Genomic DNA, 26,732 nt, shown 5'->3' on the forward strand with positions numbered 1-26,732 from the left:
ACTGGGCTCACCATGCTGCTCCCAGGCCTCAGTCCCTTTCATACCTTTATTCCTTTCTTTTTTTTAACCAAAAAAGTTTTTCTTATAAAATAAATTTTGGGCAAACATCATGCAGCCCTTCTTGATGATTTTTCTCTCAGAGAACAAAATTCAACAGTGCCCTATGGGGCGGGGAGCCCCCTTTCCCCAACTCCTTCCTCTAACAGCTACACACCAGACCAGCTGGTTATCAGTGGAGGCCCCGCTGCTCCTCATGGGAATGCTGGTGGAAGACGAAGGTGATGGCAGTGGAAGCAGCATCCCAGGCAGCCTGGAGTACCTCATCCTTAAGCCCCCGCTTATCAGTGCTATGGTTCCATTGAGCCAGGTCTGAGGTGCAGTCAGAACCATCAGGGGGTGGCCAGACCTGGTGGTTGTTGACACAGCGGCGGCAGCGCAACCTGCGGGAAGAAGACAGAGCTGTGGTTACTGTAGATCCCATCTCCATGCTGTGTAGGGTGTTCAGAGGTAATGGCCAGCAGGGGCACTCCACCCACCTGTCATGTGTGTCACTGAGGCTAGCCTCATCCAGGGTAAACAGCTCCTTCAACTCGCCTAGAGAGAAGTGCCGCTCCACATCCTGCTCCTCATCCACCACACAGCTGCTCAGTGCCTTCTTGTGGCTCTGACGCTGAAAGATCTTCTCCTCAATGGTTCCTGCCTGGTGGGGGTGGGGGTAGGGGTGGAGGCCAGGGCTAAGTCACCTCCAAACATAGGGGGCAGGAAAACCCAGGGGTTGAAACTATAGCCACCCAAGAGAAGGGGAGATGAATGAGAAGAGTCTTGCAGCAATACCTCTGTTCATCTAAGCCAGCGGTCTGCAACCTTTTTGGCACCAGGGACCGGTGGTTTTGTGGAAGACAATTTTTATACAGACTGGTGATGGGTGGGGGGTGGGGGTGGGGAATGGCTCAGGTGGTAACACGAGCAATGGGGAGCCCCAGATGAAGCTTTGCTCGCTTGCTGCTCACCTCCTGCTGTGCGGCCCAGTTCCTAACAGGCCGTGGACCAGTTCCAGTCCCCGGCCCAAGGGTTGGGGACCCCTGATCTAAGCCCATTTTCCCAGTCTATCTTTTGGGAATATGACTTGTGCATGTCTGCCCACCCAGGATATTATCTGTACCGATGGAGGATTCCAGGGCCTCACTAAATTTCTTCAGGGTGGGCTGAGGTTTGTCTGCAACAGCAGATCTCCACACCAAGTCCAAATCTCACTCCAGTAAATGTCATTTGGGTATCCTATGCCAGGCCCTGTGCTAATGCCAGGATACAAAAAAGAATCAAATATCCCTATTCTTAAACTCATAGACTACTGGGGGAGAGAGAGACATATACTTGGTACAATGATAGAAATCTGTATAGGATACCCAGGGACCCACAAGAGGGATGGTGGAATGGAATAATGTTGAAAAGCTTGAAAGTAAGGATTATCCTTGAGCTGAATCTTGAAAACTGAATAGATGGTTTACAAGGAAAGAGAAGGCATTCCACGTATAAGAACAAAATCAATAAGCCTGGCCTACTAGAGGACTGTGAGGAGTTTGGCCTGTCTAGAGGATGGTAGGAGTATAGTACGTAAGAGCTGGGACTGAGAAAGCCCCATACTGGAGAAACTTGGATGCCAGGCTAAAGAGCTTGGCCTTGTCTTGGAAGTGAAAAGCAAAATTAGAATTTTTGGAAAGCTCATTCCGGAAGTAGTTGTGAAGAATGGGTTATGATAAGACCAAAGGTAAAGAATTAGGAAGTCAGATGACTGTGATTTTAGTATGGGATGGAGAGGAAGGTTAGATTAAGGAATTTTGAGAAGGTAAAATCAATGGTATAATTAGAATCTGGTTAGGAGACAGAGAATGGTCCAGTAGGATGATACCCAGATTTGGGTTGGGTGGATAACAGAGCCATTAAATGACAAAATTCAGAAGGGGATACTCATAAGACATTTAAGTAGAAATACACAGTAGGTGATGGAAATATGGGTCTAGAACTCAGGTAAGAGATCTGGGCTAAAAAGTTACTTAGAGACTTGTCAATATAATGAGTGCATATAATCACAGCGGTAGGAAAACCAGAGTGGAGTTTCCAAAGAGAAAAGAATTTTAAGATTTGTAGCCAACAGTGTCAGATATACAAAGAAGAAAAATCAAGAGTCTCTTGTTTTAGCAATTAGGAAGCCAATACATCGAAAGCAGGTTCAGTGGCATAACTGGTGAGATGAGTGAATAGGAGATGAGATGAAGTAAATCTGTAGGCTTTGGAAAAATCTGACAGTGAATGAATGAAAAGTAACCCAAGGTAGTCACTGCAATAGGACAGAGGGTTGAGAAACTTGTTTTTAAGGTGAGAGCTACTTGACAACGTTTACAGACTTCAGGGGAATAAAGGAGAAACTGATCAACTAAGAAAGGAAAGGATAGGAAAGGGGTCTACAGCAGAGCTGGAATGATAAGCCTCGAACAGAGAGGAAGGAAATGATTTTCCCTTGAGAATGGAAGGGAAGAGCAGGTGTAAAGACTGACAGAAGAGAGGAAGTTAGGCAAGAGAATTCAAGCTTGGTAGCCTACATTTTCTCTGTGAAGTAGAAGACAAAGTCTCTCCAGAAAGAAGGAAAGACAGGGCCAGGTAGGAAGCTTGAGGAAAGTGGTGAAGGCTTGAAGTAGCTGGTGAAGGAAATGAGATATGGCCCTGCTCAAAATGGAGAATGAATCTGTGGTAGTGCCAATCTGTAAATGCAAGCTGTATCTGGCGCAGAAGCTGAAGCTGAGAACAGCTATAAGGATCCACATGGAGTAGGTATTAGGGGAAGAGTGGCTGAAAGGATGCACAATGAGGATCAGGCTGAATAGAAAGGGAAGCCAGACTTGGAGGAGCTGGGGCGGGGTTAACTAGGGACATGAGGTTGAAACAGATATAGGAGGTATGAGAAAGCTGGAAGGACAGGAAATGAGAGTAGAATGATAGGTATTAAAGTTCTGGGTACTGTGTAGTTTTGGTACTGTTACAAGTTCCATACTGTGGCCTTGGGAATAACGCGAGTAAAAAAATGAGGGGGAGGACTTCCCTGGTGGCGCAGTGGTTAAGAATCCGCCTGCCAATGCAGGGGACACGGGTTTGAGCCCTGGTCCGGGAAGATCCCACACGCCACGGAGCAACTAAGCCCGTGCGCTACAACTACTGAGCCTGAGCTCTAGAGCTCGCGAGCCACAACTACTGAGTCCGCATGCCTAGAGCTGAGCTCCGAAACAAGAGAAGCCACCGCAATGAGAAGCCTGTGTACCACAACGAAGAGCAGGCCCCCCTCACAGCAACTAGAGAAAGCCCATGAGCAGCAATGAAGACCCAACAACGAAGACGCAATGCAGCCAAAAATAAATAAATAAATTTATTATTTTTTTTAAAAAAAGGGACTTCCCTGGTGGTGCAGTGGTTGGGAATCTGCCTGCCAATGCAGGGGACACGGGTTCGAGCCTTGGTCCAGGAAGATCCCACATGCTGTGGAACAACTAAGCCTGTGCGCCACAATTACTGAGCCTGTGCTCTAGAGCCTGGGAGCCACAACTACTGAGCCCGCGTGCCACAACTACTGAAGCCCACGCACCTAGAGCTTGTGCTCCGCAACAAGAGAAGCCACTGCAATAAGAAGCCCGCGCAGCGCAACGCAACGAAGAGTAGCCCCCGCTCGACACAACTAGAGAAAGCCCGCGTGCAGCAACAAAGACCCAAGGCCGCCAAAAATAAATAAATAAAAAATAAAATTAAAAAAAAAAAGGGGGGGAGTTAAGGAGGTCATTAGAGATGAAGTCAAGGAAACGTGAAGGCCAGAGTGCTGGAAAATTGCAGGTCCTTGAAGTCAGCCAGGATGATAGCTGGATTTGGGGAAGAAATGAAGACTGAACTGGTGTCCAAAGTTATTGATGAATTAGGTAAACAGCAGAAGGTAGATGACTGTAGCAAGGAAGAAAAGAGGGTAGTCAAGACAACCTGAGCTTCAAAAGAGGTACTATAGGATGGATGGTCTGACTGATCACTGAGAACTTGGAGAATGCCAATACCACTTCTTAGCCCCGTGGGACATGGAGTATGAGAAGACTACAAGGCAAGTGGTACAGAAGAAATCAGGTGTTAAGAGAAAGCAAGTGTCCTGTGAAAAGGATGAGGCCACAGGGGAGTTTGTTAACTACTGCACAGGCATCCAGAGGGCATAGTAAGAAGGATCTGAGGAACAGGGTGGTGAGAGAGGGAAAGAAAAGAAGAATAAAGAGCTCCAGGCTAAGCCCATAGCCTGGCCACTGTTACGGGCAGAGGGGCCAAAGAGAGGCAATGAGAAACAAACCAAGGTGGTCCTGAAAGTCTTATTCCATGACCCACACCTACGCTGACCATTATCACCATCCTTACAGAGAGCAGGCGATAGATATAGCAGGTCTTCTTTTGACCATCACGCCAGACCCGGGCCATGGCTTGTTCATCATTGGCTGGGTTCCAGTCAGGATCAAACATGACCAGTCGGTTAGCCCCAATCAGATTGAGGCCACAGCCCCCAGCTTTGCTGCTCAGCATGAAGACAAAGTCAGGACTCTGGAAAGAGAAGGAGAAAAAGAACCACTTACAGCCCAAACTAAGAATCTTGCTCAGCCCAGCCAACTGTTCTCTCATGTGCAGACCAATTGTGAGGACCACCAGTTTGCCTACCTACCAGCCAATTTACCAGCCCACAAGGTCAGTTCCCAGTACAGCCATCAGCAACCAATCAGCCTAACCCTACCACACCCATCAGAAAAAAAAAAAGTCAAGAGAGACCTAAAGCAGAGCCCCTTTGTAGATTCTCTGTCAACCCTTAGTTCTGATGTTATTGCATTAGTGGTGTGGGGACAGGAGCTGTGCACTTACGGACGGATTGTTGAAGCGCTCCACAACCTTGGCTCGCTTCTTAATGGACATTGTGCCATCCAAGCGAACATATAAGTACCTGAAGGGGAATCCAAAGATCAAATCAAGAAGGAAGCAGAGTCCCCTTGGAGCCAGAGCTACTGAAGGGACTGAACCAACCATGCTTGAAGGCTGTTCATATACAGCCTGAAACCCTGAACTCCCAAAGGGAGTGGCAGGGAGCTAAGGGCTAGGACTGTCCTGTGGAGTACCAGAAGGACAAAGGACTATTCTGCTTGGAGATGGAGTTATGGCCATTGCAGCAATAAGGAAACAGACATCTTCTGGAAAGTCCCTCCTGCTCCCACATCTTGGTCCATACCCACCAATCAGAACACCTACTTTTCCTAGGGGTACAGTAGGAGAGGTACCCCTTTGACAGCTCTTCCCTACCTTCGGGCCCGGCAGAGTTTCTCAAAGAGGTCCAATGTCTGAGTGTAATTGGACACCAGCACTACTTTGTCACTGCTGCAACTTCGGGTCACGGCCAGAATGTAATCAAGGACCAGCATCTTACCTGGGGAGATCAACAACCATCAGCACCCAATGGGCCATCCCAATGGCCCAGGATTCTTACTCATGATATCCTGCCATGAGACAGAACAGATCTAGCACAAAGAGACAACCTCCCACCCCTCTTCCCAGAGGAGCCCAAAGACTGGTAGGAAAGGACTCACCTGACAGCTGAGGCTCTAGAGCCTTGGAGCTATAACCAGGGGGAAATACGTCCAAGGTACCTTCAAAGCCATCCTCTTCCTCCACACACTTGTCATAGATTAGAGCTGGATCTGAAAAAAACTCCAAAATGCCAGCTACATTGCTTTCAGAAGTTTCCACTTCAATGCTCGTTAGAACGCCCTCTAGAAGCCTACCCAGACCTTCCTCACCACCAGATTTGCTTGTTTCCAAATCCCAGTGTGTAGTCAGTGCCACCTGGGATCATGAATGGACAATTTTGCTCACTAGTGTGTTCTGTGTTCTCCCAACAAGAGGCGAGCTATACCAGACAGGGCAAAGTTTGTTATTTTTCCCCCTGTCCAATATTTTTTATGCATATGTGTGTGTGCACACACTCTCACGCACAGTCCTATATATTCCAAGCATCAAGCATGGGTCAGGCAAAGGATAAGCTAAATTTTCCAAAGCAAAGGGTCTGGTTTAGAGTATACAATACATGAGCTCATGCCTTGTGGAGGCACGGAATTACATGTGGCCTCTGTGAGGACTATGGACAAGTTTTAGTGAAGGTGGTTGAACTACCTTCCTTGCTCACTCTCACAGAGGACCCCAGCGCACGGATCCAACTCACGATTACATAGTTTCTTTAGTGAAGTGATGGAAGAAAGGGATGACACACTCATGTTGCCCTCACGCAACTCTTCTGCTGGCTTGGCCTGTCTCAAAAACCTCTTGTATAATTCAGTCTGAAGGGGTGTCAGCCTGAAAAAGAAAAAAAAAAAAAAGGAGCTGGGTCAGCAGGAAATGCTGGACCACACTTCTGCCCTCCAAGGACACACTGAGAGCCCAGCCATACCTCAGGGACTGAGCTTTTACCCACTCACTCCACACCCCTCAGTTGAGTTCAGTACCTACAACAAACCACCTGCTCGATCTTCACAGGCAGATATTTGGAAAGGATATCAGATGTCCTCCGTATCAGGCACCTGGGAGAACAAGATAAAAAGACAAGGGGCTGATAAAACTGCCACGCTAATACCAGAATAAAAGCTACCACCCAAAGGACCAAGACTGATTTTCTTTTGTAGTATCAAATGTCAGAAACCCATCAGCCCTATGGCAAAGATATCTATACCAGGGTCTCAGTCACGGGAACAGAGACCCTTTCAAACAGTCTAGCTCAGACAGACAACTCTCTCTTCCCCTTCAAAAGGTCAGCTGGGGCTTCCCTGGTGGCGCAGTGGTTGAGAATCTGCCTGCCAATGCAGGGGACACGGGTTCGAGCCCTGGTCTGGGAAGATCCCACGTGCCGCGGAGCAACTAGGCCTGTGAGCCACAACTACTGAGCCTGCGCATCTGGAGCCTGTGCTCCGCAACAAGAGAGGCCGCGATAGTGAGAGGCCCGCGCACCGCGATGAAGAGTGGCCCCCGCTCGCCGCAACTAGAGAAAGCCCTTGCACAGAAACGAAGACCCAACACAGCCAAAAATAAAATAAATAAATAAATAAATAAAAATTAAAAGAAAAAAAAAAAAAAAGGTCAGCTGCCTTTCAAGAGAAGGCAGAGGTCTCCTACTAAGCCTGGTGCTCTGACAGGGGAAGTAAGCTGTAAACCACTGAGCCCTTACGGGAGTTTCTGCTTGCGTTTGCCCAAATGCCTGCTGCCACACGGCCCAAGGTTCAATGAAAGTATGCCCATACTACCTGGCAGACCAGGAAGGACAGGATCAGGCACCTAAGCAGCAGCTCCTAAGAGCACACTGACTCTCCTTCCTGCCATCTTAACCAGGGAGGGGGGTGCCTGTTGGCAAAAGCAAGACTCTTCAGGAAGCAGATCATCAAGTATACATAACTACAACAGAGGACTCCAGAATGTACCTGCCACCTGAGCTATGTGGCCCCCCTGGAGAGAGCCTTGTCAGCCTGGGAACCATACCCATCCTTCAGATCTACTACCTGTCACAGAAAGCTATGGGACGTGGGAAGGGACGCCTGATGCTTTAGGTGTGAGACTGACTGAGAGGAAACTTCTGAAGTACTAACAATGCTCCAAGGGATATTTTGCTCAGGAAGTCTAGCAACAGAAAAAAGCTTCCTCAGCAGGATGCTAAGCGGCACCAAACCAGACCACAGGGCCCAAGGTCAGGGAGAAAGCAAGGAATCAGCCTGCAAGACCCCTTCATTTATTCAGTGACTACTGTCAGGGCACAATCCCACTCTCTTAGGGGAATCCCAGACCTCAAGGCCAAGGCCACAAAGGATTGGCTTTGGATGGCTAAGGAGGCAATTCTGATGACCTAATGTGGGGGGACCCAAAGGGAGGTACTACTGTCTAGCCCACCCCCCCATTACCTATTCACAATGCTGATGAGCTCCCGCAGTCGCTCCTCTCCTAGATGCCTATCTTCCTCACTGGCAGCTGCATCTCGACCCTTCAAAATTGGCAATTCAAAATGCTTCTTGAACTCCTGGGCAGTTCCTAAGCATAGGAGAAAAGGCATTAAAGAATATAGAAAAGTAATGACTTTCCCACTGCCAGTAACAGCAGACTACTTTGTCACAGACCAACATTCTATTGAGAACAACAAAGCTGAACAAATTATAGGCAATTTCTGTTTGAATGGATCAGAGAGCTACCAAAGCAGAAAAGACTTGAAAGGCCAAATAATAAGATAGCAAGTAGATCAAAACCCAAATATATAACTAATTACATTAAATGTAAATGGACCAAATAATCCAATTGTCAGACTGGATTTTTTTTTTTTTTTTAATAGCCCACCTATATACTGCTTTTAAGAGATGAAATAGCATGTACAATGAAGTACAAGACAGTCCTCAACTGGGACTTCCCTGGTGGTCCAGTGGTTAAGACTCCACGCTTCCACTGCAGAGGGCACAGGTCGGGGAACTAAGATCCCACATGCCATGCAGCGCAGCCAAAACAACAAAAAAAACCAAAAAACAAACAAAAAAAGACAGTCCTCAACTTATTATGATGGTTTGACTTATGAATTTTCGACTTTATGATTGTGTGGAAGCAATATGTATTCAGTAGAAACTATACTTCAAATTTTTTTAATTAATTAATTAATTAATTTATTTATTTATGGCTGTGTTGGGTCCTTGTTTCTGTGCGTGGGCTTTCTCTAGTTGTGGCAAGCGGGGGCCACTCTTCATCACGGCGCACGGGCCTCTCACCACCGCGGCCTCACTTGTTGCGGAGCACAGGCTCCAGACGCGCAGGCTCAGTAACTGTGGCTCATGGGCCCAGCTGCTCTGCGGCATGTGGGATCTTCCCAGACCAGGGCTCGAACCCGTGTCCCCTGCATTGGCAGGCAGACTCTCAACCACTGCGCCACCAGGGAAGCCCTATACTTCAAATTTTTAATTTTGATCTTTTCCCAAGCTAGCAATATGAAATACCATACTCTCTCGATGATATTGGGCAGCAACAGCGAGCCACAGCTCCCAGTCAGCCACGTGATCATGAGGGTTAACAACCGATATACTTATAACCATTCTATGCCCATACAATCATTCTGTGTCTTTCACTTACAGTATAGTATTCAATAAATTACATGAGATATTCAGCACTTTTTATAAAATAGGCTTTGTGTGAAATGCTTTTACCCAACTGTAGGCTAATTTAAGTGTTCTGAGCACATTTCAGGTAGGCTAGGCTAAGTTATGATGTTTGACATTAAATGCTTTTTTTCCTTAAAGGTGTATAATTATTTTACATGCCACATACCACTTTATTTTATGATTTTTTTTTGGTTGGGGTGCTGTGCCACATGGCATGCAGGATCTTAGTTCCCCGACCAGGGATCAAACCTGCACCCCTGCAGTAGAAGCGTGGAGTCTTAACCACTGGACCACCAGGGAACTCCCTTAAATGCATTTTTGACTTAAAATATTTTCAACTTACAATGGGTTTAGCGGCACAGAACACCATCATAAGTTGAGGAAGAGCTGTACTGATACATGCTACAGTATGGATGAACCTTCAAAACATTATGCTAAGTATAAGAAGCCAAACACAAAAGGTCCCATATTATATGATTCCATTTATAGGAAATATTCAGAACAGGCAAGTCCATAGAGACAGAAAGCAGATTGGTAGTTGATAGGGGTTGGGGTAAGTGAGGATAGGGAGCAACTGTTTAATGAGTATAGGGTTTTGTTTTGGCCAGGAATGTAAAAGGTCAGGTACCTCACAAAAGAGGATCTCCAAACGGCCAATGAACATATTAAAAGGTGTTCAACTTTTTTTTTTAAACAATCTTTTTTTTTTTTTTTAAATATTATTTATTTATTTGGCTGCGCCAGATCTTAGCTGTGGCACGCAGGATCTTCATTGCCACGTGCAGGATCTTTAGTTGCGGCATGTGGACTCTTAGCTGCTGTACACATGTGGGATCTAGTTCCCTGACCAAGGATCGAACCCAGGCCCCCTGCACTGCGAGCGCAGAGTCTTAAACACTGGACCACCAGGGAAGGCCCAAAGGCGTTTGAGTTTTATTCAACATTAAATAAATGCAATGAAATATCACTAAACACCCACCCAGAATGACTAAAATTTTTTTTAAAATGTGTTCTAAAGATAAATATTGGTGATGCTATAAAGCAGAGGCCAGCAAACTATAACCGTGGGCCAGCCACCTGTTTCTATAAATAGTTTTATTAGAACACATCCATGCTCATTCATTTACATTTTATGGCTGCTTTCATAGTGCAATAGCAGAGCTGAGTAGCTGTGACAGAGACAGTATGGCCTACGAGCCTAAAATAACTATCTAGCCTTTTTTTTTTGGCCACACTGTGCAGCATGCGGGATCTTAGTTCCCCGAGCAAGGATCAAACCTATGCCCTCTGCATTGGGAGCACAGAGTCTTAACCACTGGACCGCCAGGGAAGCCCACTATCTACCCTTTTAAGAAAAAATTTGCTGGCCCCTGATGTAGAGACACTGGAATTTTCATATACTGCCGGTACAATCACTCTGGAAAACTGGAGTATCTACTAGGGTTAAACACATGCATAACATATGACCCAGCAATTCCACTCTTATGACAGAGGAACGCATACTATGCTCAGGTACAAAAATGTACAAGAACGTTCACAGGATCATTATTCAAAATAATAAAAAACTGGAAACAATTCAATTGTCTATCAACAGTAGAACCAATAAATTCTGATATATTCATAAAATGGAATAGTATACTAAAGTGAAAAACAAACTACTGCTATAGGCAACAACATGCATGAATCTCATACACATAATATTGAACAAAAGAATCCAGATGCAAAGGAAAATATGCTATATGATTCTTTAAAGTTCAAAAATGGGCACTAATAAACCCTTCCACAGATATCTATGTGTAAGAATTGCCCAAGCTATGGTTGCCAGGGGCTGGGGGGAGTGGGAAATGGGGAATTGCTGCTTAATGGGTAGAGTTTCACTTTTGCAAGATGAAAAAAGTTCTGGAGATGGTTGGTGGTGATGGTTGCACAACAATGTGAACGTACTTAATGACACTAAGTTGCACACTAAAAAAGGGTTAAAAACAAAACAAAACTGCCCAATACAGAGTCTGCTCTGAGGCCAAAGCTCTTGAGAGGCAGCTAGGATGTGATGAGCAAAAATGCCTGGGGATAGTAGTTCCATCCCCAGCTCATAGAGACAATGCCCTGCGTAGCCCCTGCCACCTCTGCAGTGGAAAAAAAGACCAGAGTGGGCCTTGCTGAGTTGCTCAGCAGAGCCAAGGTCTCCCAATGGCTTTGCTACTCCTTGACATGAGAAGTCTTCCTAGAAGACTGCCTAGTGACCCACATATAACTAGTGGTCTCTCCTCTCTCTCCTCAGCTAGCGTTACAATCCCAAGGCTAAGGCAAGGCTCCTCTCCAGTATATCAGACAAGGCCAAGATTCTTACCCAGGATTCCCGAATTAACAAAATGTACCAAGCTGAAATACTCAAGGAGATCATTCTGGATGGGAGTCCCAGAGATGAGGACCCGTCGGCTGGTGTTCAAGCTGTCCAGGGCCTGGTAAGTCTGATTCTCAGAGTTCTTGAGCCTGTGTCCCTGCAAGGAAATTAATTCTCACTTAGGCATGGGCACAATGTGGCCTCCCTAACAGTAGCAAAATCTTGTATAGACAGGCAAAGAGGAATCATGAGCATTACAGGTCCTGAGGCCTTGGGAACTGGGCAGGGGGCAGCAAAAGCGAGAGTTTACCCACTCTCTTGGGGAGAAATGCCAGGCTCAAGAGACAGACCATCAGCTTCTAGACCAATGCTATATCCATAAAGCATGGATTCTCTATTTCTTCCCCTCCTCTTCCCTGCCCCAACCTCCAGAGCCATAGTAGCCTGCCTATCCTCTTCAGAGATCATTCAGACATGTTAGAGACCCGTGCTTTCAGGGAATCCTCCCTCTGCACTAGCCCAACCATCCCAGAACCTCCTGAGCCAGATGCCTTCTGTATTAGTCTCCCAGCTATCACTGCTAAGGGGACTTGGTCCAGGCTCCTCCTCTCCTCTTTCCACAGAATCCAGCCAGCTCAGAAATCTAAAGAAAGAGCCTCTCTCTGCCTCTCTTTGCATCTCTTCCCCAATCCTTATATCACCCACCCCAATACACACCTGTTACTTCTCTCTTTTAAGCCTTTTTCAACAAAACGGTAAAGGACCCTATCAACTTTCCTCTCTCCCCAAGAATCACACGGGCAAGGTCAGGCCTGCGCCTTTTCTACCCACAGCCCCTTTCAGCCCCACACTGGGCAGGGCACACAAAACACAACCACCAGTGAAAGAATGAACAAATAAGCCAGCCTTTCACAGTGCAATTAAACACAGACCTTCCACTGACTCTCCCATCTGTGGGATCAAGTCCAAGCTCGTTAGCTTAGTACTTCTCAGTAAGGACCCAGCTGACTTCTTTGACACTCTCCACAGCTTGTCACAGTCCAGGAAACTATAACTCACCACTCCTAATGCTGGATCTCCTTAGGTCTCATTGCCCATGCCATTCCTCTGCCCACAATTCGCTTCCACAGGCAAATTCCTCAGATGTCACCTCCTATGCAAAGCCTTCCTCAATGACCCCAGGCTGTTGGGGTCTCTCACCTCTGGCTCTTATGGCACTCTGTACATAACAGCTGTGCACTAAATCCTTTTAATGTGCCAGGCACTATACTAAGCACTTTACCTATATTCTCTTCTAAAACCCAGATAACAATCAGATGAGAGGAAATTACAATACCCTTTTAGAGAAAATGAGGTTCAGAGAGGTGAACAGTTATCCAAAATCATGCTGGTATCAAGTAGCAGAACTGAGATTTGAACTCAGGTGTGTGAGATTCTGAAGTCAGGGCACTATATTACTCTGCCTCTCATCTACTGCTATATATACTAATCACATTCGATTGTACTTTATCTCCTCACCAAGGCAGGAACTTTTAAAGGCAGAGGCCACGTCAGATTTGCCTTTGTAACAGTGCACAGGACAGAGCCCCACACAGAACACTGCTTAGTGAATGCTTGCTGAAGAATGAATGAATAAGCAACATTGCTATTGAAGAATCAGACAGACACCCATAGAATTTTAATTTTAAAAAAAAATGACTGGATGTTGTATACCTAAAATGAAAACATTATATGTCAATTATATCTGTTTTTAAAAAAAATTTTAAAGACATCCTAAACAAAGAAAATAAACTTAAAAGTGACTGGAGGATCCAAGCAACAGCCCTGAAACAAAAGGCTAAGACTTCTGAGCTGAAGAGGGAAATAAGACTTGAAACTTGTGAAGAAATTACCCAAAAGGCCCTGGGGAAATGGGCATCCATTGGATCCCTCTAAACAATTGGATCCCTCTAAACTGAAGCTCCCTGACGGCTGGCAATCATGAGATCCCCAGGGCCTGACACGTAACAGGTACTTAATAACTCAATTAATGAACTGAACTGATGCACTACCCCTGTGGGTCTCTGTGAAAGGGAAAGCCAACCCCAGCTCCTGTGGGACCTTCCTGGCTCCAGACCCGGCTCCTGCCACCATCGGCCACGGATTTAAAACCCAAATGCCGGCATCTCAGCAAATCAAATGTTTGGCCAGATGAAAAGTTGTCAGAGTTCTTATTTATACGCTGCTGCTGAACTTCTGTTCTGGCAGAATTCTCAGCTTATCCTTTTAAAAGCAAAAAATGATACCAAGATTAAATACCACCACTTGTCTCTCTGAAACATGAGCCCCATAAGTAGATTCTTGTTTTTAATGCATTTCCCAGCATCTGACTTGCTTTGTGTTCTAGCACTTGTAAAGGAACATACATGGGTCCAGATGAGGCATACAGGGGCAGTCCTTCCATAACCAAGCCAAGCTTCTCCCTACACCAAGCTTTGGTTACAACCAAGGCATTAAGAGAGAAGAAAGAGCCAGGACTTAAAATCTCAGACCTGGATTCAAGTCCCAGCACTTCTCTGAGCTTCAGTCTCCACATCTCCAAAACTGAGATGATGATGATGATGATGTCAGTCCCTCCCCTGTTCATACACCTTACAAAATGCTTCCCTATATCCTCTTTCTTGATCTGTATCATGTCCCTTTCAGGTAGACCATGTGCTATCTACTCTATAGTCTCAGAGCAGTCTCATCTGCAGTCATGCTTACAAGTGGCAAAGCCAACGCTGATCCCAAGTGTTCTGACTTGCCCTGTCTAACTCAGATTACAATGTGGATCAAGATTTTGTACAGTTATTATGCTATTATTACGTTATTATTTCTGTGTTCCAGAGAAAAGCATCAGCTGGAAGGAAGCTGGGAACATGAAAGCCTGGGGCAGAACCTTCTCTTTCCCAGATCCAAACAGGACAAACTTCTCCTAGAGTAGGCTGACTATCTTTCAGGACTTTGGCTTCCTCAGGTCTCTGACAATTAACACACTGCTGACAAATAAAAGGTAGAAAAAAAGAAAAAAAACATAAATAAATAAAAGGTAGAAGAGCAGAAGGGAGGGCCAGGACCCTGCAGTGTGGCAAGAGGCAGCCTGGTCCCTCATGCCAGTCAGCTCAGAAAACAGGAGAGGATGAGGAAGAAACGAAACACTATAGAGGAGAAGAAAATCTAGATGCCCCCCAGTCCTCAAGGGCTCAACAGCCTGCCTTCCCTTCCCTTCCCCAATGCCCTGGCCTCTAGACCAGGCTCCTGGCACAGTCCCCCTCCATGGTGATGAAGCAAATGCCAGGGTCCTGGGCAGTGGCCACGTGCATACCCCATCTCAATCTGCTAAATCCCTTACTCCTACCAGGGAATGGCCCATCAGGGTATCAGAAGTTGGCAGACATGCCAGACTCTTCATAAGGACAAGAGCTCAACTGGGAAACAGCTCACTACTAGCAAGTATGGTACCCCAAAGTAAGCTTTTCTTCTCTGTCCTCTCCCAAAAGACCCTCAGATACAGGGTAATCTATAGTCCCCAGAGCACATTCAAGCCTGCCAATCAGTTGACAGATGGGGCCAAGTCTTTCAGCCACCTCTACACTAAAGTCCCAGGGGTGTGCAAAGTGACCTTACTTTCCCCAAGATGTAAACAATGGCAGCAGGCTCAGGGTAGCCAAGCCCCCTAAAGACGTGGGGAATTCTTTATACTGGGAAGCTCCCAGCCACCCTCACTGCTTTCCAAGTAGTTGCATCCCTACCACCCTTCATGCACAGTGCTGGAAAAGGCCAGAGAGTAACAACTGCTGTATTTTCCTTAGTCCCAGAGAGTCAACACAGACTCACAAGGTGTATGGACTATCCACACTGGACTTTCCTATCTCCGTGCTTCTGTTCACATGGGTCCTCTCAACCTAGAATAAAAACCAAAGCTGAGGGGACTGCCCTGGTGGTCCAGTGGTAAAGAATCCGCTTTCCAATGCAGGGGACGTGCGTTGGATTCTTGGTCGGGGAACTAGGTTCCCAAAAGCCGCAGGGCAAATAGGCCCGCACACCACAACTACTGAGCTCATGCACCTCAACTAGAGAGCCTGTGCGCCGCAAACTACAGAGCCCACGCACTCTGGAACCTGCATGCCACAACTAGAGGAGAGAAAACCCGCACGCCACAATTAGAGAGAAGCCCACACGCCACAACGAAAGATCCCACATGCCTCAACGAAGATCCTGCGTGCTGCAACCAAAAAAATTAATTAATTAAATAAATAAGTACATACGTACATAATAAATTAAGGGACTTCCCTGGTGGCGCAGTGGTTAAGAATCTGCCCAGCGATGCAGAGGACACAGGTTAGAGCCCTGGTCCGGGAAGATCCCACGTGCCACGGAGCAACTAAGCCCATGAGCCACAACTACTGAGCCTGCGCTCTAGAGCCCACGAGCCACAACTACTGAGCCTGTGTGCTGCAACTACTGAAGCCCGCGCGCCTAGAGCCTGTGCTCAATGAGAAGCCACCACAAGGAGAAGCCCACGCACCGCAACGAAGAGTAGCCCCCACTCACCACAGCTAGAGAAAGCCCACACACAGCAACGAAGACCCTACGCAGCCAATCAATCAATCAATCAATAAATGGCCCTGTGTGAGATAGATAAATAAGGGACTTCCCTGGCGGTCCAGTGGTTAAGACTCTGTGCTTCCACTACAGTGGGCATGGGTTCGAGCCCTGGTCAGGGAACTAGATCCCACATGCCATGTGGCGCACCCAAAAAATAAAAATAAAACAGAATTTAAAATAATTAATTATTTTTAAAGGTGAATTATTTTTAAAAAACCAACAACAACAAAAAACAAAACAAAAACAAAAAAACACCTTGAGCTGACATGTACCAAGGTCTTATGACATACCAGGCACTGTGATAAAAGCTTTCCTTCATTTAATCCTCACAATAATCCCATTAGGCAGATGTTATCACCCCATTTTATTGACACAGAAAAAGAGGCTTGGGTGGTTAAGTAACTTACCACTTACTCTGATAAGTGGCAGAGCCAGGATTTGAACAAAGATCTCTCTGACCCTAGAACCTGTTCCCCTGAACACTGTACCATGTCTCTCCACCCATCCAAATCCCTCCCACCCTTCAAAGTCCTTTGGTCTAGGAAAACTGTCTAGAGGCAACAAAACCAATCAGCCCACAGCACCTCACTCTCCTTGGCATTCCAAGCTCTGCTTAACCCCTCTTTCGGCAAATTGGTACCACGGGCTCTCCCTCCCATTTGCCTCCTTCAAGGCAGTATGTTCTGTCCTCTGCATCCCCCAGTAACCGGCACAGCCCTTGGATGGCAGTTCTCAGTGAGAAGACATCGACAGACTTTCTCCTACCACCCAGACAGCTGAGTGTCAAGTACCTCATCACATATGACCAGTCCAACACTCCCTCTCCGGAGGACTCCGACATGAAGGCGGAAAGTCTCATAGGAAATGATGAGGATGGGAGAAGGCACTCTGGCTCCACGCTGGTTCATAAATCCTTCTACGACAAAAAAGGTGTCAAGGGAACAAATCTGAGAATATCATAAAGAAAAAGCCAGTTTGACGATTCTTTAATTTAGCCTGGAAATAACTATTTCAACTCTTTCCACGGGAATTCTACTTTCTGCCACCCCCTCCCTGACCTCAACCCTGGCCATCAGTGAGGATACACTTAAGACAGGAGCAGGTTGTATGGAGAAGTGCGGCCATGTTTGTTAAGGCTCCTACCCAGCTTTTGGTCTATCTCGTCCTTAGAGCCTCCGTCGATGGCTAGAGGTTGGATCCTCCCTCCAAGCCATTTCCCAACTTCATTGTACCAGTTCTTCACTAGGCTGGAGGGCGACACCACCACTGCCTTGTCAATTTCTGGCTTGCATTCTGGACTCTGGCGCAAAAGCGTCCACATCAATGTGATGCATTGCAGCGTCTTGCCCAGGCCCATCTCATCAGCCATGATGCAGCCATGGCTACCAGGGATGCGCCGACTGGTGACACACTCCCACAGGAACTTCACTCCCTGGGGAATAACAGCACTCAGCCCACTTTGGCATCCACACTGCTGCTGCCCCAGGGATGACAGCCCCTCAGGTGCAGCCCCTACCCTAGCCCAAACTCACCCCCCCACCCCCATTTACCTCTCTCTGATGAGGCCTCAAGACCTTACTGAGAATAGGATCAACGACCACATGGACAGGGAGTTTTTCCCTGAGAAAACACAACAAAGAAAACACGGAGTTCAGACACGGGCAAGGGCACACCCTCAGAAAGTTGTGTCCTGTTGATTCAGAGGCAGCTGCCTAAGAGAGGACCTCCTTGGCCTGGTGCAATCAAACCATAGCAAATTCCTCTCCAGGGTGAGAAAGTTAGGAGACGGAGATGGGTTCCCTATACCATCACCTTAACCCTCCCTGTGCCCCTGAGTGAGCCTGGTAGGAATGGATGAGGAAACCCCACCAACTGGACATGTCCACATGTTCTTCCCCAGGCACACTCCTTCCCCACCTACTCACTCTGGATGGTACAGTAGTCATGACAGCACTCTGAAAACATATGCAGGTCCCAAGGTGAAATCACACCAAAATGCCCTCTGCCCTCCAGGTTTGTGCACTTAGAGGACCAGAACTGCTCAAGAAATACCAGTGCACATACTTGTCAAGCTTCAGCTGGTCGTGGGCGCTCAGCGAGGGAGGCTCGTACAGAACCAAGGCACCTTCTTCCAGAGGGTCATGGAGGGCCCGGCGGACCCCAGCCCTTTTGAGGCCCAATGCCCGAGAGCCCAGAGGACCTAGAAACCAACAATTTGTCACCTAAGCCTCTAAGCTGAGGAGCTCCAGCAGGCCCAGCTCAAATGCCTATCCTTCATATAAACTTTTCCCCCTTTTTTTTTCCATATGACCCCCTCTCCCAAAAACCTCTCCAAAGGCAGTTTGGGCAGCTCTGCCTGACCATTACCCCAGTCTGCCTCAGATCAGAGTTTTCCCCATATGACTTCTCCCATTCAACTACAAACTTCTGGGGGGCCAGGTCTCGTTCATCTTACAACAAATCAATCCTGGAAAGGTCTGAAACCCTAGGAGCTTTTCAAGACTGAGAGGTCTTGAGAGTTCGCCTCCTCCCTCCCAGGCCCCAGTTTTAGCACAATTCTATGCCCTACATAAGGCAGGGGGAAACCCTATAGAACCTAGGCCTCTGACAGAGCCAACCTCATAAAGGAAATGCTACTGAACTCACTTGGACTGAATGTAGCCTGGGTCCATCAGCCACCCTGGCCCACCAGGAGCTTCCTGAACACTGACATATTCCCACCAAGAAGATGAGGGGCAGTTAGTCTTGGTAGCCTTTGCTGAAGCTGTCAAACACAGACTTCACGCAGGCCCCAGGAAGGTCACCCCATACATAGTCACCACTGGACTGGCATCTTTAATTCCAAGGTAAGCTTGTACTTACAAAAGCAGAGGTTTTAATCTATTCAGGCATATTCACACGTGACTAATTTAAGAAATAGAAAAGTCTCCATTTTTACCTTGATAATTTGGAATGGGGATTTTGAAAGGCTTTGACAAAATGCTTCGAATAAATGCTTCCTAAAAAGAGAAGAAACAGGGATTCAGGACTGATTGGAGATGTTATGGGATAATATTTTTACAAATGCAGTCTAAAATGCCTGTTTAAGCATCGTAATACATTCAGAGCATTGTATTTTGATTACGTTTCATTCAGATGCATCTAGAACAGAAGGAGATGTGCTCCATATTAGATTATTAGGTTTTGTACAATGGTTTTTACCTTTGAGGCTTTGCATAACGTTCCACAAATCCCCAGGGACAAGAGAGTGCCAAAGCAAATACCTAGCCTTGGTCAACCACAAGGCTCAGAGCCTTTAGCTCATGAAAGACCATGCCAAGTAAGGACACCTAACTATTCCCTAGGCTGCAGCGCCCTAAGAAGAAAGCACCACAAACTCAACCAATCCCAGTACTAACAGAACTCCAATGTCTGGATTCAACCACTGTCCTACAGGGTTACATCTTTCCAAGCATAGCGCACATTTCCTTTTTTGTCATATCAGTTCTGCCTACTGCATCCAATTTCCATATCAACTCTCACATCAGCCTCCTTGGGAACTAAACAGCCCTTCAAAGAGTAGTGGTGGCAGGAGTAAAAGGAGTGATAGTATTAGTAAAATAATGTTAACAACAGCAAAAGTGACAACAATAATGATGATTAACAATGTATGCCAGATGCAGTGCTAAGCCCTCGCATTCATGTTACCATTTAATCCTCATTAACAGTCCTATGAGGTCCATATATTACTGGCATCCCCATTTTACAGAGGAGCAAATTGAGGCTGAGTCGTTTCCCAAGTCACACAGCCATGACATTTGCAGGACTTTCCTGATTCCAGGCCCTTACTTGTAACTACTGGGCAATATGGCTTCCTAATCCAACCTGTTTGAGTATAGCCATGTGGATCAGCCCAGAGTCAGCAGCTTCCTGCCATGGGAAGGCACAAGAGAGGGAAAAACATGAGAAAGAGGACATGAGAGAGAGGGGAAGCCAATCACCAAGAAAAAGCAAGGGACAAGGGTGACAGGAAGTCTCTGTGCCATCACTTCGGCCTGGAATCAGCACTGGGCTACGGGGCTGGGGCAGGAGGAGGCAGGGGAGTCCACAATGCCAACTCCTGAGCTAACTGAAAACTCCCATCAAAGTTCTGATCTATATGCACCTGAGCCCTCAGGGAATTACAATAGCCTGTAAACCTCAACAAAATAAGAGCTAGAACCCAAGAGAGCAAGGTAAAAACAAGAGCAGAAACCCTAAAGGTAGTCTTAGTGGAATACATTAGTGGAAAAAGAAGTAATGAAAAATACTCCCTTCTAGCAATAAGGTATTTTAATAGGGAAAAAAGCAAGCCTGTCTTGCCCTGAAATTCTTACCTTTTTATTCTGACTCACTTCTATACAGATTATAAATTAAATTCTAGAAACTCAATGTACTTTAAATAGGAAAAATGTAATGAATATATTTGGCAATCTATTGGAAGACAGAAAAGGAATGTGGAGAACTGAACTTCATCACCACACTAAATAACACGACAAGCCCAGGGTTGGAGAAAGGCCCAAATTCTTTATTTGCATATTTCTTTGCAGCTGAATAAAATCTTTTGACTATGTTTAATTACCATAGCAATGATGAGAAACTCATATATAGAACATGCTAACAAAAAGCTACCTTTAAGTCAAAGGAGAGGAAAAGGAAGGAAATGGACTCTAATTTCTTTCCTAACTTGGCGTCAATTCTGCTTTTAATTCTGAAACTATTATTTTCAAGACTGTCAATATAAGAGGCTAGTATTGAAGCTCTAAGTAGCCAAGAATTTATGCTCCAAATTTAAAAAGACTTTCAGTAAAACCCAGGAGCCACAAGTTCTGCAGGTAGAAGTGCAGGCTCGTGCAACTACTGTGGAAGAAGGTGAGGACCCATGGCCAAAAACGTCTGAGGGCAGAGCCTGCAAGACTTGCAATGGCCAGCCTCCAAGAATCTGGTCTGGTAGTAGTACTCACTAGACTCTGACAGAGGCAGAGGAGAAAGCATGCTCTCACTTTATTTAGTTACTGAAAATTCATACCACCCTTTCCTTCTGATGATAGAAGAGGGAGAAGAACATCCCTCCCCCCACCCAAGGTCAAAGCTTCCCTCTTCCACAGAGAGTCACTCTATCAGGTCTGCCTGATCTCTCCTGTTGTCTCAACTTCTCCCTCTCTACTAGCTCTTTCTCACCAGCATTTAAAACATGCTTAACTCTCTCCTATCTCAAAAACAAAAAGTCCTTTGACTTCTTATCTCCTCCCCTTCAAACTTCTAGAAAGAGTAGTCTGTCTCCCCTTCCTTATCTCTCACTCCTCCTATCTATCTTCTGCCCCTTCCACTCTTCTGAAGTGATTCTGGCCAAGGTCACCAATGGCCTACAAGACCTTAACTCCAAGGGGTATGTTTCTACCCTATCTTACCAGACAAAGCTGGCCACTCCTTCCTCTCAAATATTCTCTGCTTTTGACTTCCATGACACCACTCTCCCACTATTTTGCCTTTCTGGGACCTCATGCTCAGTGCCCTAGTGCACTCTTCTTCCTCTACCCAATCCCTTTAAAAGTCAGTGTTCCTCAGGGCTCAGCCCTAAGCTCTTCTAACTGTACATTCACATGGACACTCCAATACACTTTGTAGGTGTCAAACAAACTCTATGCCAATCACCCCAAACCTATTTCCACTCCATAACTCCCTCCTAGGTACCACACCCACATCTGCAAACCCAGACATCCTACAGGACTTAAAACTGATTGTGTCTAAGGCTAAAGTCTTCATCTCCAGAGCTGCACTGACTTTTGTGGTCCTGAAGCATTTTTGCCTTTGGGGACCCTTCCTCCACAGCTTTCAAACAGGCTGTTCCCTCTATCTAGAACACTTCCTGTTTTCTTCACCTGGCAAACTCCTCGCATCCTTCAGAACTCAACCTAATCAGCATGTCCCTCAGATTCGGGTCTCCACCAGCCTCCAGACTGTTAGGCCCCCTGTTTGCATACTCCCACCACATCCGCACTTATGTCATATAGTTCTAGAGGACAATAAAATGAATCCCGAATGAAAACAGTCCCGGAGGACTACACACCACTTTTTAAAGCTCAAGAAAACGATTAAACAATGTATTACTTAGTGAATTATATATATATGGTAAAACTATCACAAAAAGCAAGGGATGATGAATATAATTCAGGATAGTGGCTACCTCTGGGAATGAGAAAAGGGATTATGAATTTGATGATGTTCTAGTCCCGGATGGTGGGTTCACAGGTGTTTATTTTGTTTTATATTTTATATACATTATACATATATGTTTTCATATTCATCAAATATTATGTAAAAATGTTTTTAAGCATTTGCTGAATGCACAAATAACTAACCTCCACTACACGTTCCCATCAACATACTCCCATTTTTCCTTCAAAATGTCCCTGTAAAGGAAAAACACGATCCTGTGTCTCCTCTACTCCCAATACTACACTTCTTCTGACACCAGATATGTGGGTTTTCCATACATGAAGCAAATCTTCGGCTCCGCGTGGGTGCCCTACAGCTTAATTCCAACACTATCTTCCAGGAGAAAGCATCAGATCCTAAAGGGTTCAGTCCCACGTTGACTGCCTTCCCCACTGCCTCAGATGCAAATCTCAATTCCAGGTGGTTACCTGTGCTTCTGACGACAAGCTATAAATCAAATGTTCCCACAACCCCCTCCTTGGGTTCGATTAATTCGCTAGGTGGCTCACAGAACTCAGATACAGTTTACTTACTAGATTACTGATTTATCACAAAGTATATTAAAAGATATGAATGAATAGCCAGATGAAGAGACACACAGAGGGAGGTCTGGAAGGGTGGTGAACACAGGAGCTTCTGTCCCAGGGGAGTTTCGGGTGTGCCCCTTCCAGACTTCCTGCTTACCAAGTCACCAACCAGGAAGTTCTCCAAACCCTCCCATACCTTTTAGGTTTGTAAAGAGTAGGACCGATTAAACATTGGCCATTGGTAGTTTGGTTCCCCGGGCAACCAGCCCCAAAGTTAAGTGCTTTACAAAGTCATCTCATTAGCAAATTCAGGTGTGGCTGAAAGGGGTTTGTTAGGAATAACAGAAGACACTTTTATCACTCTTATCACATTCCAAGGGTTTTTGGAGCTCAGTGTCACTCTGTCCCTCAGAAAGTTTGGAGGAAAAAGCTTTGGATGGAGCTAGGCAGATCTGACAACTCTGTAACTTTGAGCAAATTACTTAACTTCTCTGAGACTCAGCTTCCTCATCTTAAAAAATGAGAGTTACATGAGATAATGCACAGAACCTGCCACTTGATGATTACCTTTGATTTTACTAGAGGATACACATGAAAGCTGTAGGACTCTGGTACTTCTTAGAAGCTATATGCAGAGTCAGAGACAGTTCTCTGACAGGTTCCAACACCCTGCCATAGCCTTCACTCTCCTGCACCCTCTTGTCCTCAGCAATCTGAACCACCTGAGATCTGGTGCCCAAGTAGCTATAAACAAGGGGAATTCCAAGTCAGGCACACAATCTCTAAGGAAAGAGGTCAGGCCTTTTCCAGGCCCCAGGAGCTGTGGGCAGGCCCAAAGTCCCCACTAAAGCATCTGCTGGCTACTGTGTGAGAACCGAGGGAGCCTCCCTAGACAAAACAGGGCACACACAGACATTGGCAGGTTGCAGTTAGGGCTTACATGTTGACTGCTGTCCAGACACGGTGGTCGATTCGTTAGTTGAGTCAAAGGTTTCCGAAAAGGAGACAGGAAACACTCCTGGCTCTGGGTCTCACTGCTGGATTTCCGTTTCTTAGGAGTCTAGGAGAGAGAATTGGGGAAGGTGAAGTCTGGAAGATACAGAGTTCACCACAATGGCAACTAACATTTAAAATGCTTATTAAGTGCCAGGCACTGTGCTAAACTCTTCACATGTACAATATTATCGTGTATCATCTTCACAGTAATCCTAAAATACACGTTTATATCCTGATTTAACAGGTGAGAAAACTGGAGCTTAATGAGGTTAAAGAACTTGCCTAATCTGAGGGGCACTGGAAGAGGTAAATGAAGTGGGCCTGCGAAGGGCAAGTCCATCAGTAGCACAGAGTCATGCTGCCCGCAAATCTTCACTCTAAAAGCCCCAAGGAATACTGAGTGACCCTTTGCTTCCCTCCCTGAGTTTAGCAATGGAGGGCAAGAGTACAGCTGCTCCCAACTCCCAGGCCTCTGAGACCACTCTCAACCATCCACACCATGGCAGTGAGAACACCAGCACTGAAAGCATTTTCTGGAGCAACCAGTAGCAGACAGCACCAAGTACTGCCCCAAGTTCAAGTCTGAGACCCATGTAAGTGGCAAGGGGCAGCCAATGTGTCTCCCTCACAGGTAGAGGAGCCGCCTGCACACCAGCAGTACAACTACAGAGTAAGCCCCACTGAGCCATCAGGCAAGAACCCACTTGTACCAGATTGCCAAGGTATTTGAAGCTACAAGGCATACCTGAAACAGAAACACCAGGCCCCTTCCGCTCTCTCTACAGGCTTTTACTCACTCACTAACCCCGCCCAAAACTGCCTTTCAGAAGTTCCTTAGCTATCTCTTCCTCCAAAGTTCCAGTGGCCAAACATTGCTTCTTGAATTGCTCTCTCTGAAGTACATACTACATCTTCCTACTGATTTTGGTTACATAGGTCCTGCCCACAGCCAGCCCCAGAAAGCCTCCAAGGCAGAGCCCAGTCCAAAGTCGAACATAGTGCCCTTGAGTATTTGCAGGGACTGGAGGGGCATTACCCCTCCAATCTAGGCCCAAGTGAGCTCAGACTCTAAGGTAGGCCCAGTACACTCTACTGTTCTGTGACATTGGGCAGGTGACAAAGAGCAAAAGAGCGGGCTGCTAGTTGCTGTTGGGGACCCCCCCCCCTTTTTTTTCCAAGGGAGCCAAAGGGCCCAACCCAATCAGCTCTTTGCTTTGGAATGCCCCTTCCTAACCAGGAAAATTGAGGCATATTAGCTTCTAATGAGCACCTTGAGGACAAAGATTTTATTTATGTGGTTCAATGCCTGACACATAGTAAGCACTCACTGAAGTTTACTGAAAGAGTCTTCTGGAGGTGACGGGGTTCACTCCATGTAACCCCAGAAACCAGGTCTAGGGTTCCTTTCTGCCTCAACAGCTTGCACCCCCACCTCCCCTATCCCCTTGAGGGCAGAGGGCTCACCACTGCTCCAGGCCGCCAGTCTTCCTCATCACAGGGTCCGCCTTCCGGTTTTCTCTTGGCCAGCTGACTGGGAGCTAAGCTCCTCCTCTGTAAGGAGAGGACGGAAAGTGAGCCCATTAGACACCGCCATAGGGCTAGCCACAGCCTCCCCTAGGCCCATATTTACCATTCTGGGCCCAGGAACATAAAATGTCAAGTACCCATCAGCCAAAGGTCAAAGGCACCCAACAGCTGAGAACGCAGAACCAGCCTGGTAAAGAGCGGGCTGCTACATTACTGAGAGCATGGGCTAATTAAAGAGGGAGCATGGATGGAGGGAATACAGCCAGGGGCTGAGGTTTGGGCCCAAACTGTGAAAGTGTCGGTCTCCAGTTAGCCGAGGCAGCCGAGGCGGAAGAGAAGGCAAAAAAGGAAATACCCAAGCAGAAATGAGTAGAGGTCTGGGATGGGGCAAAGAGGCAAGGTAGGCTGCCAGACTGAGTAGAGTGGAGTCGAGATAATGGTCCCAGGTGGACGTGAAGGCAGGGGGTAGCTGCGGGGGGGAAAGGGTAATCACAGGCCAGGAGAGAGGCTACGGTGAAAATTCGAGGCCTGGGGAGGGCGAGTCCGGAGAAGGAGTGCGGATGCCGGACTGAGGGAGGCCGAGCAGGGGTCCAGGCAGGACAAGTAGAAGACCCGGCCTTGGGAGGGTAATCCCAGGCGAGGCTGGAAAGAGCAGCAAGGCTGAACCTCAGCCCAAGCACTCCGCCTCAACCTTCCTCTTCCCAAAGCGCGCGTTAACAGCCGCCAGGACTCCCGGGACCCGCCAGGCCCGGTCAATCGAACCTCCCGCGGTGCCGCCACCGCACCATCCATTGGCTGCGTTCGATGACTTCGGCGCTCGCGACCCAAGGACGGGGGCAGGCCTAGCGCTGTGGTCGCTGAGAGGCCTGGACTCTGGAGCTGGGTAGGCTAAACGGACGAGCGAGGAGGAGGGACTTAAGAGGTAGGGCGGGGCCTGCAGTGGCGGGAGCCGTTGGGCGAAGTGGGCGGGGCGACGGCGCCCGCAGGGTGTTTGCACCCGCGGGCTGGACTCCGGCTCCGGTCCACTGCCGTTTGCGGGAGGCTGGTGAGCTTCCCGGACGGCAGCTGAAGTGACAGTTTACCTCCGACGGGGCCGCGGAGGACCTGCCCCTGTGTGCGGAAGGCTGAGAAAGGAGGCACGTGTGTGTGCGTGTGTGTGTGTGTCTGTGTGTGTGTGTGTGTGTGTTTGTGCCGGACCTGGAGAGGAGGTCGAGGTTGGAGTCAGATGTCGCTCCTCCCGGCCCT

General features: G+C 47.0%; 1 protein-coding gene across 1 annotated transcript; it reads right to left on the minus strand.

Moving 5' to 3' along the window:
* Positions 1-38: 38 nt before the first annotated feature.
* RAD54L (RAD54 like) lies at positions 39-26,177 on the minus strand. Its single transcript, XM_061184270.1, has 18 exons — positions 25,591-26,177; positions 25,425-25,511; positions 23,905-24,024; positions 19,139-19,199; positions 18,265-18,400; positions 17,751-17,820; positions 17,344-17,632; positions 16,992-17,116; positions 11,578-11,728; positions 7,995-8,121; positions 6,555-6,629; positions 6,275-6,405; positions 5,643-5,753; positions 5,359-5,482; positions 4,927-5,005; positions 4,435-4,614; positions 537-700; positions 39-440 (listed from the first exon to the last, which is right to left on the minus strand). Exons 1-18 carry the CDS (start codon positions 25,591-25,593, stop codon positions 230-232), a joined length of 2,244 nt encoding a protein of 747 aa, XP_061040253.1. The 5' UTR covers positions 25,594-26,177; the 3' UTR covers positions 39-229.
* Positions 26,178-26,732: the final 555 nt, after the last annotated feature.

Source organism: Eubalaena glacialis, chromosome 3 (genome assembly GCF_028564815.1).
Source record: "Eubalaena glacialis isolate mEubGla1 chromosome 3, mEubGla1.1.hap2.+ XY, whole genome shotgun sequence".
Classification (NCBI taxonomy): Eukaryota; Metazoa; Chordata; class Mammalia; order Artiodactyla; family Balaenidae; genus Eubalaena; species Eubalaena glacialis.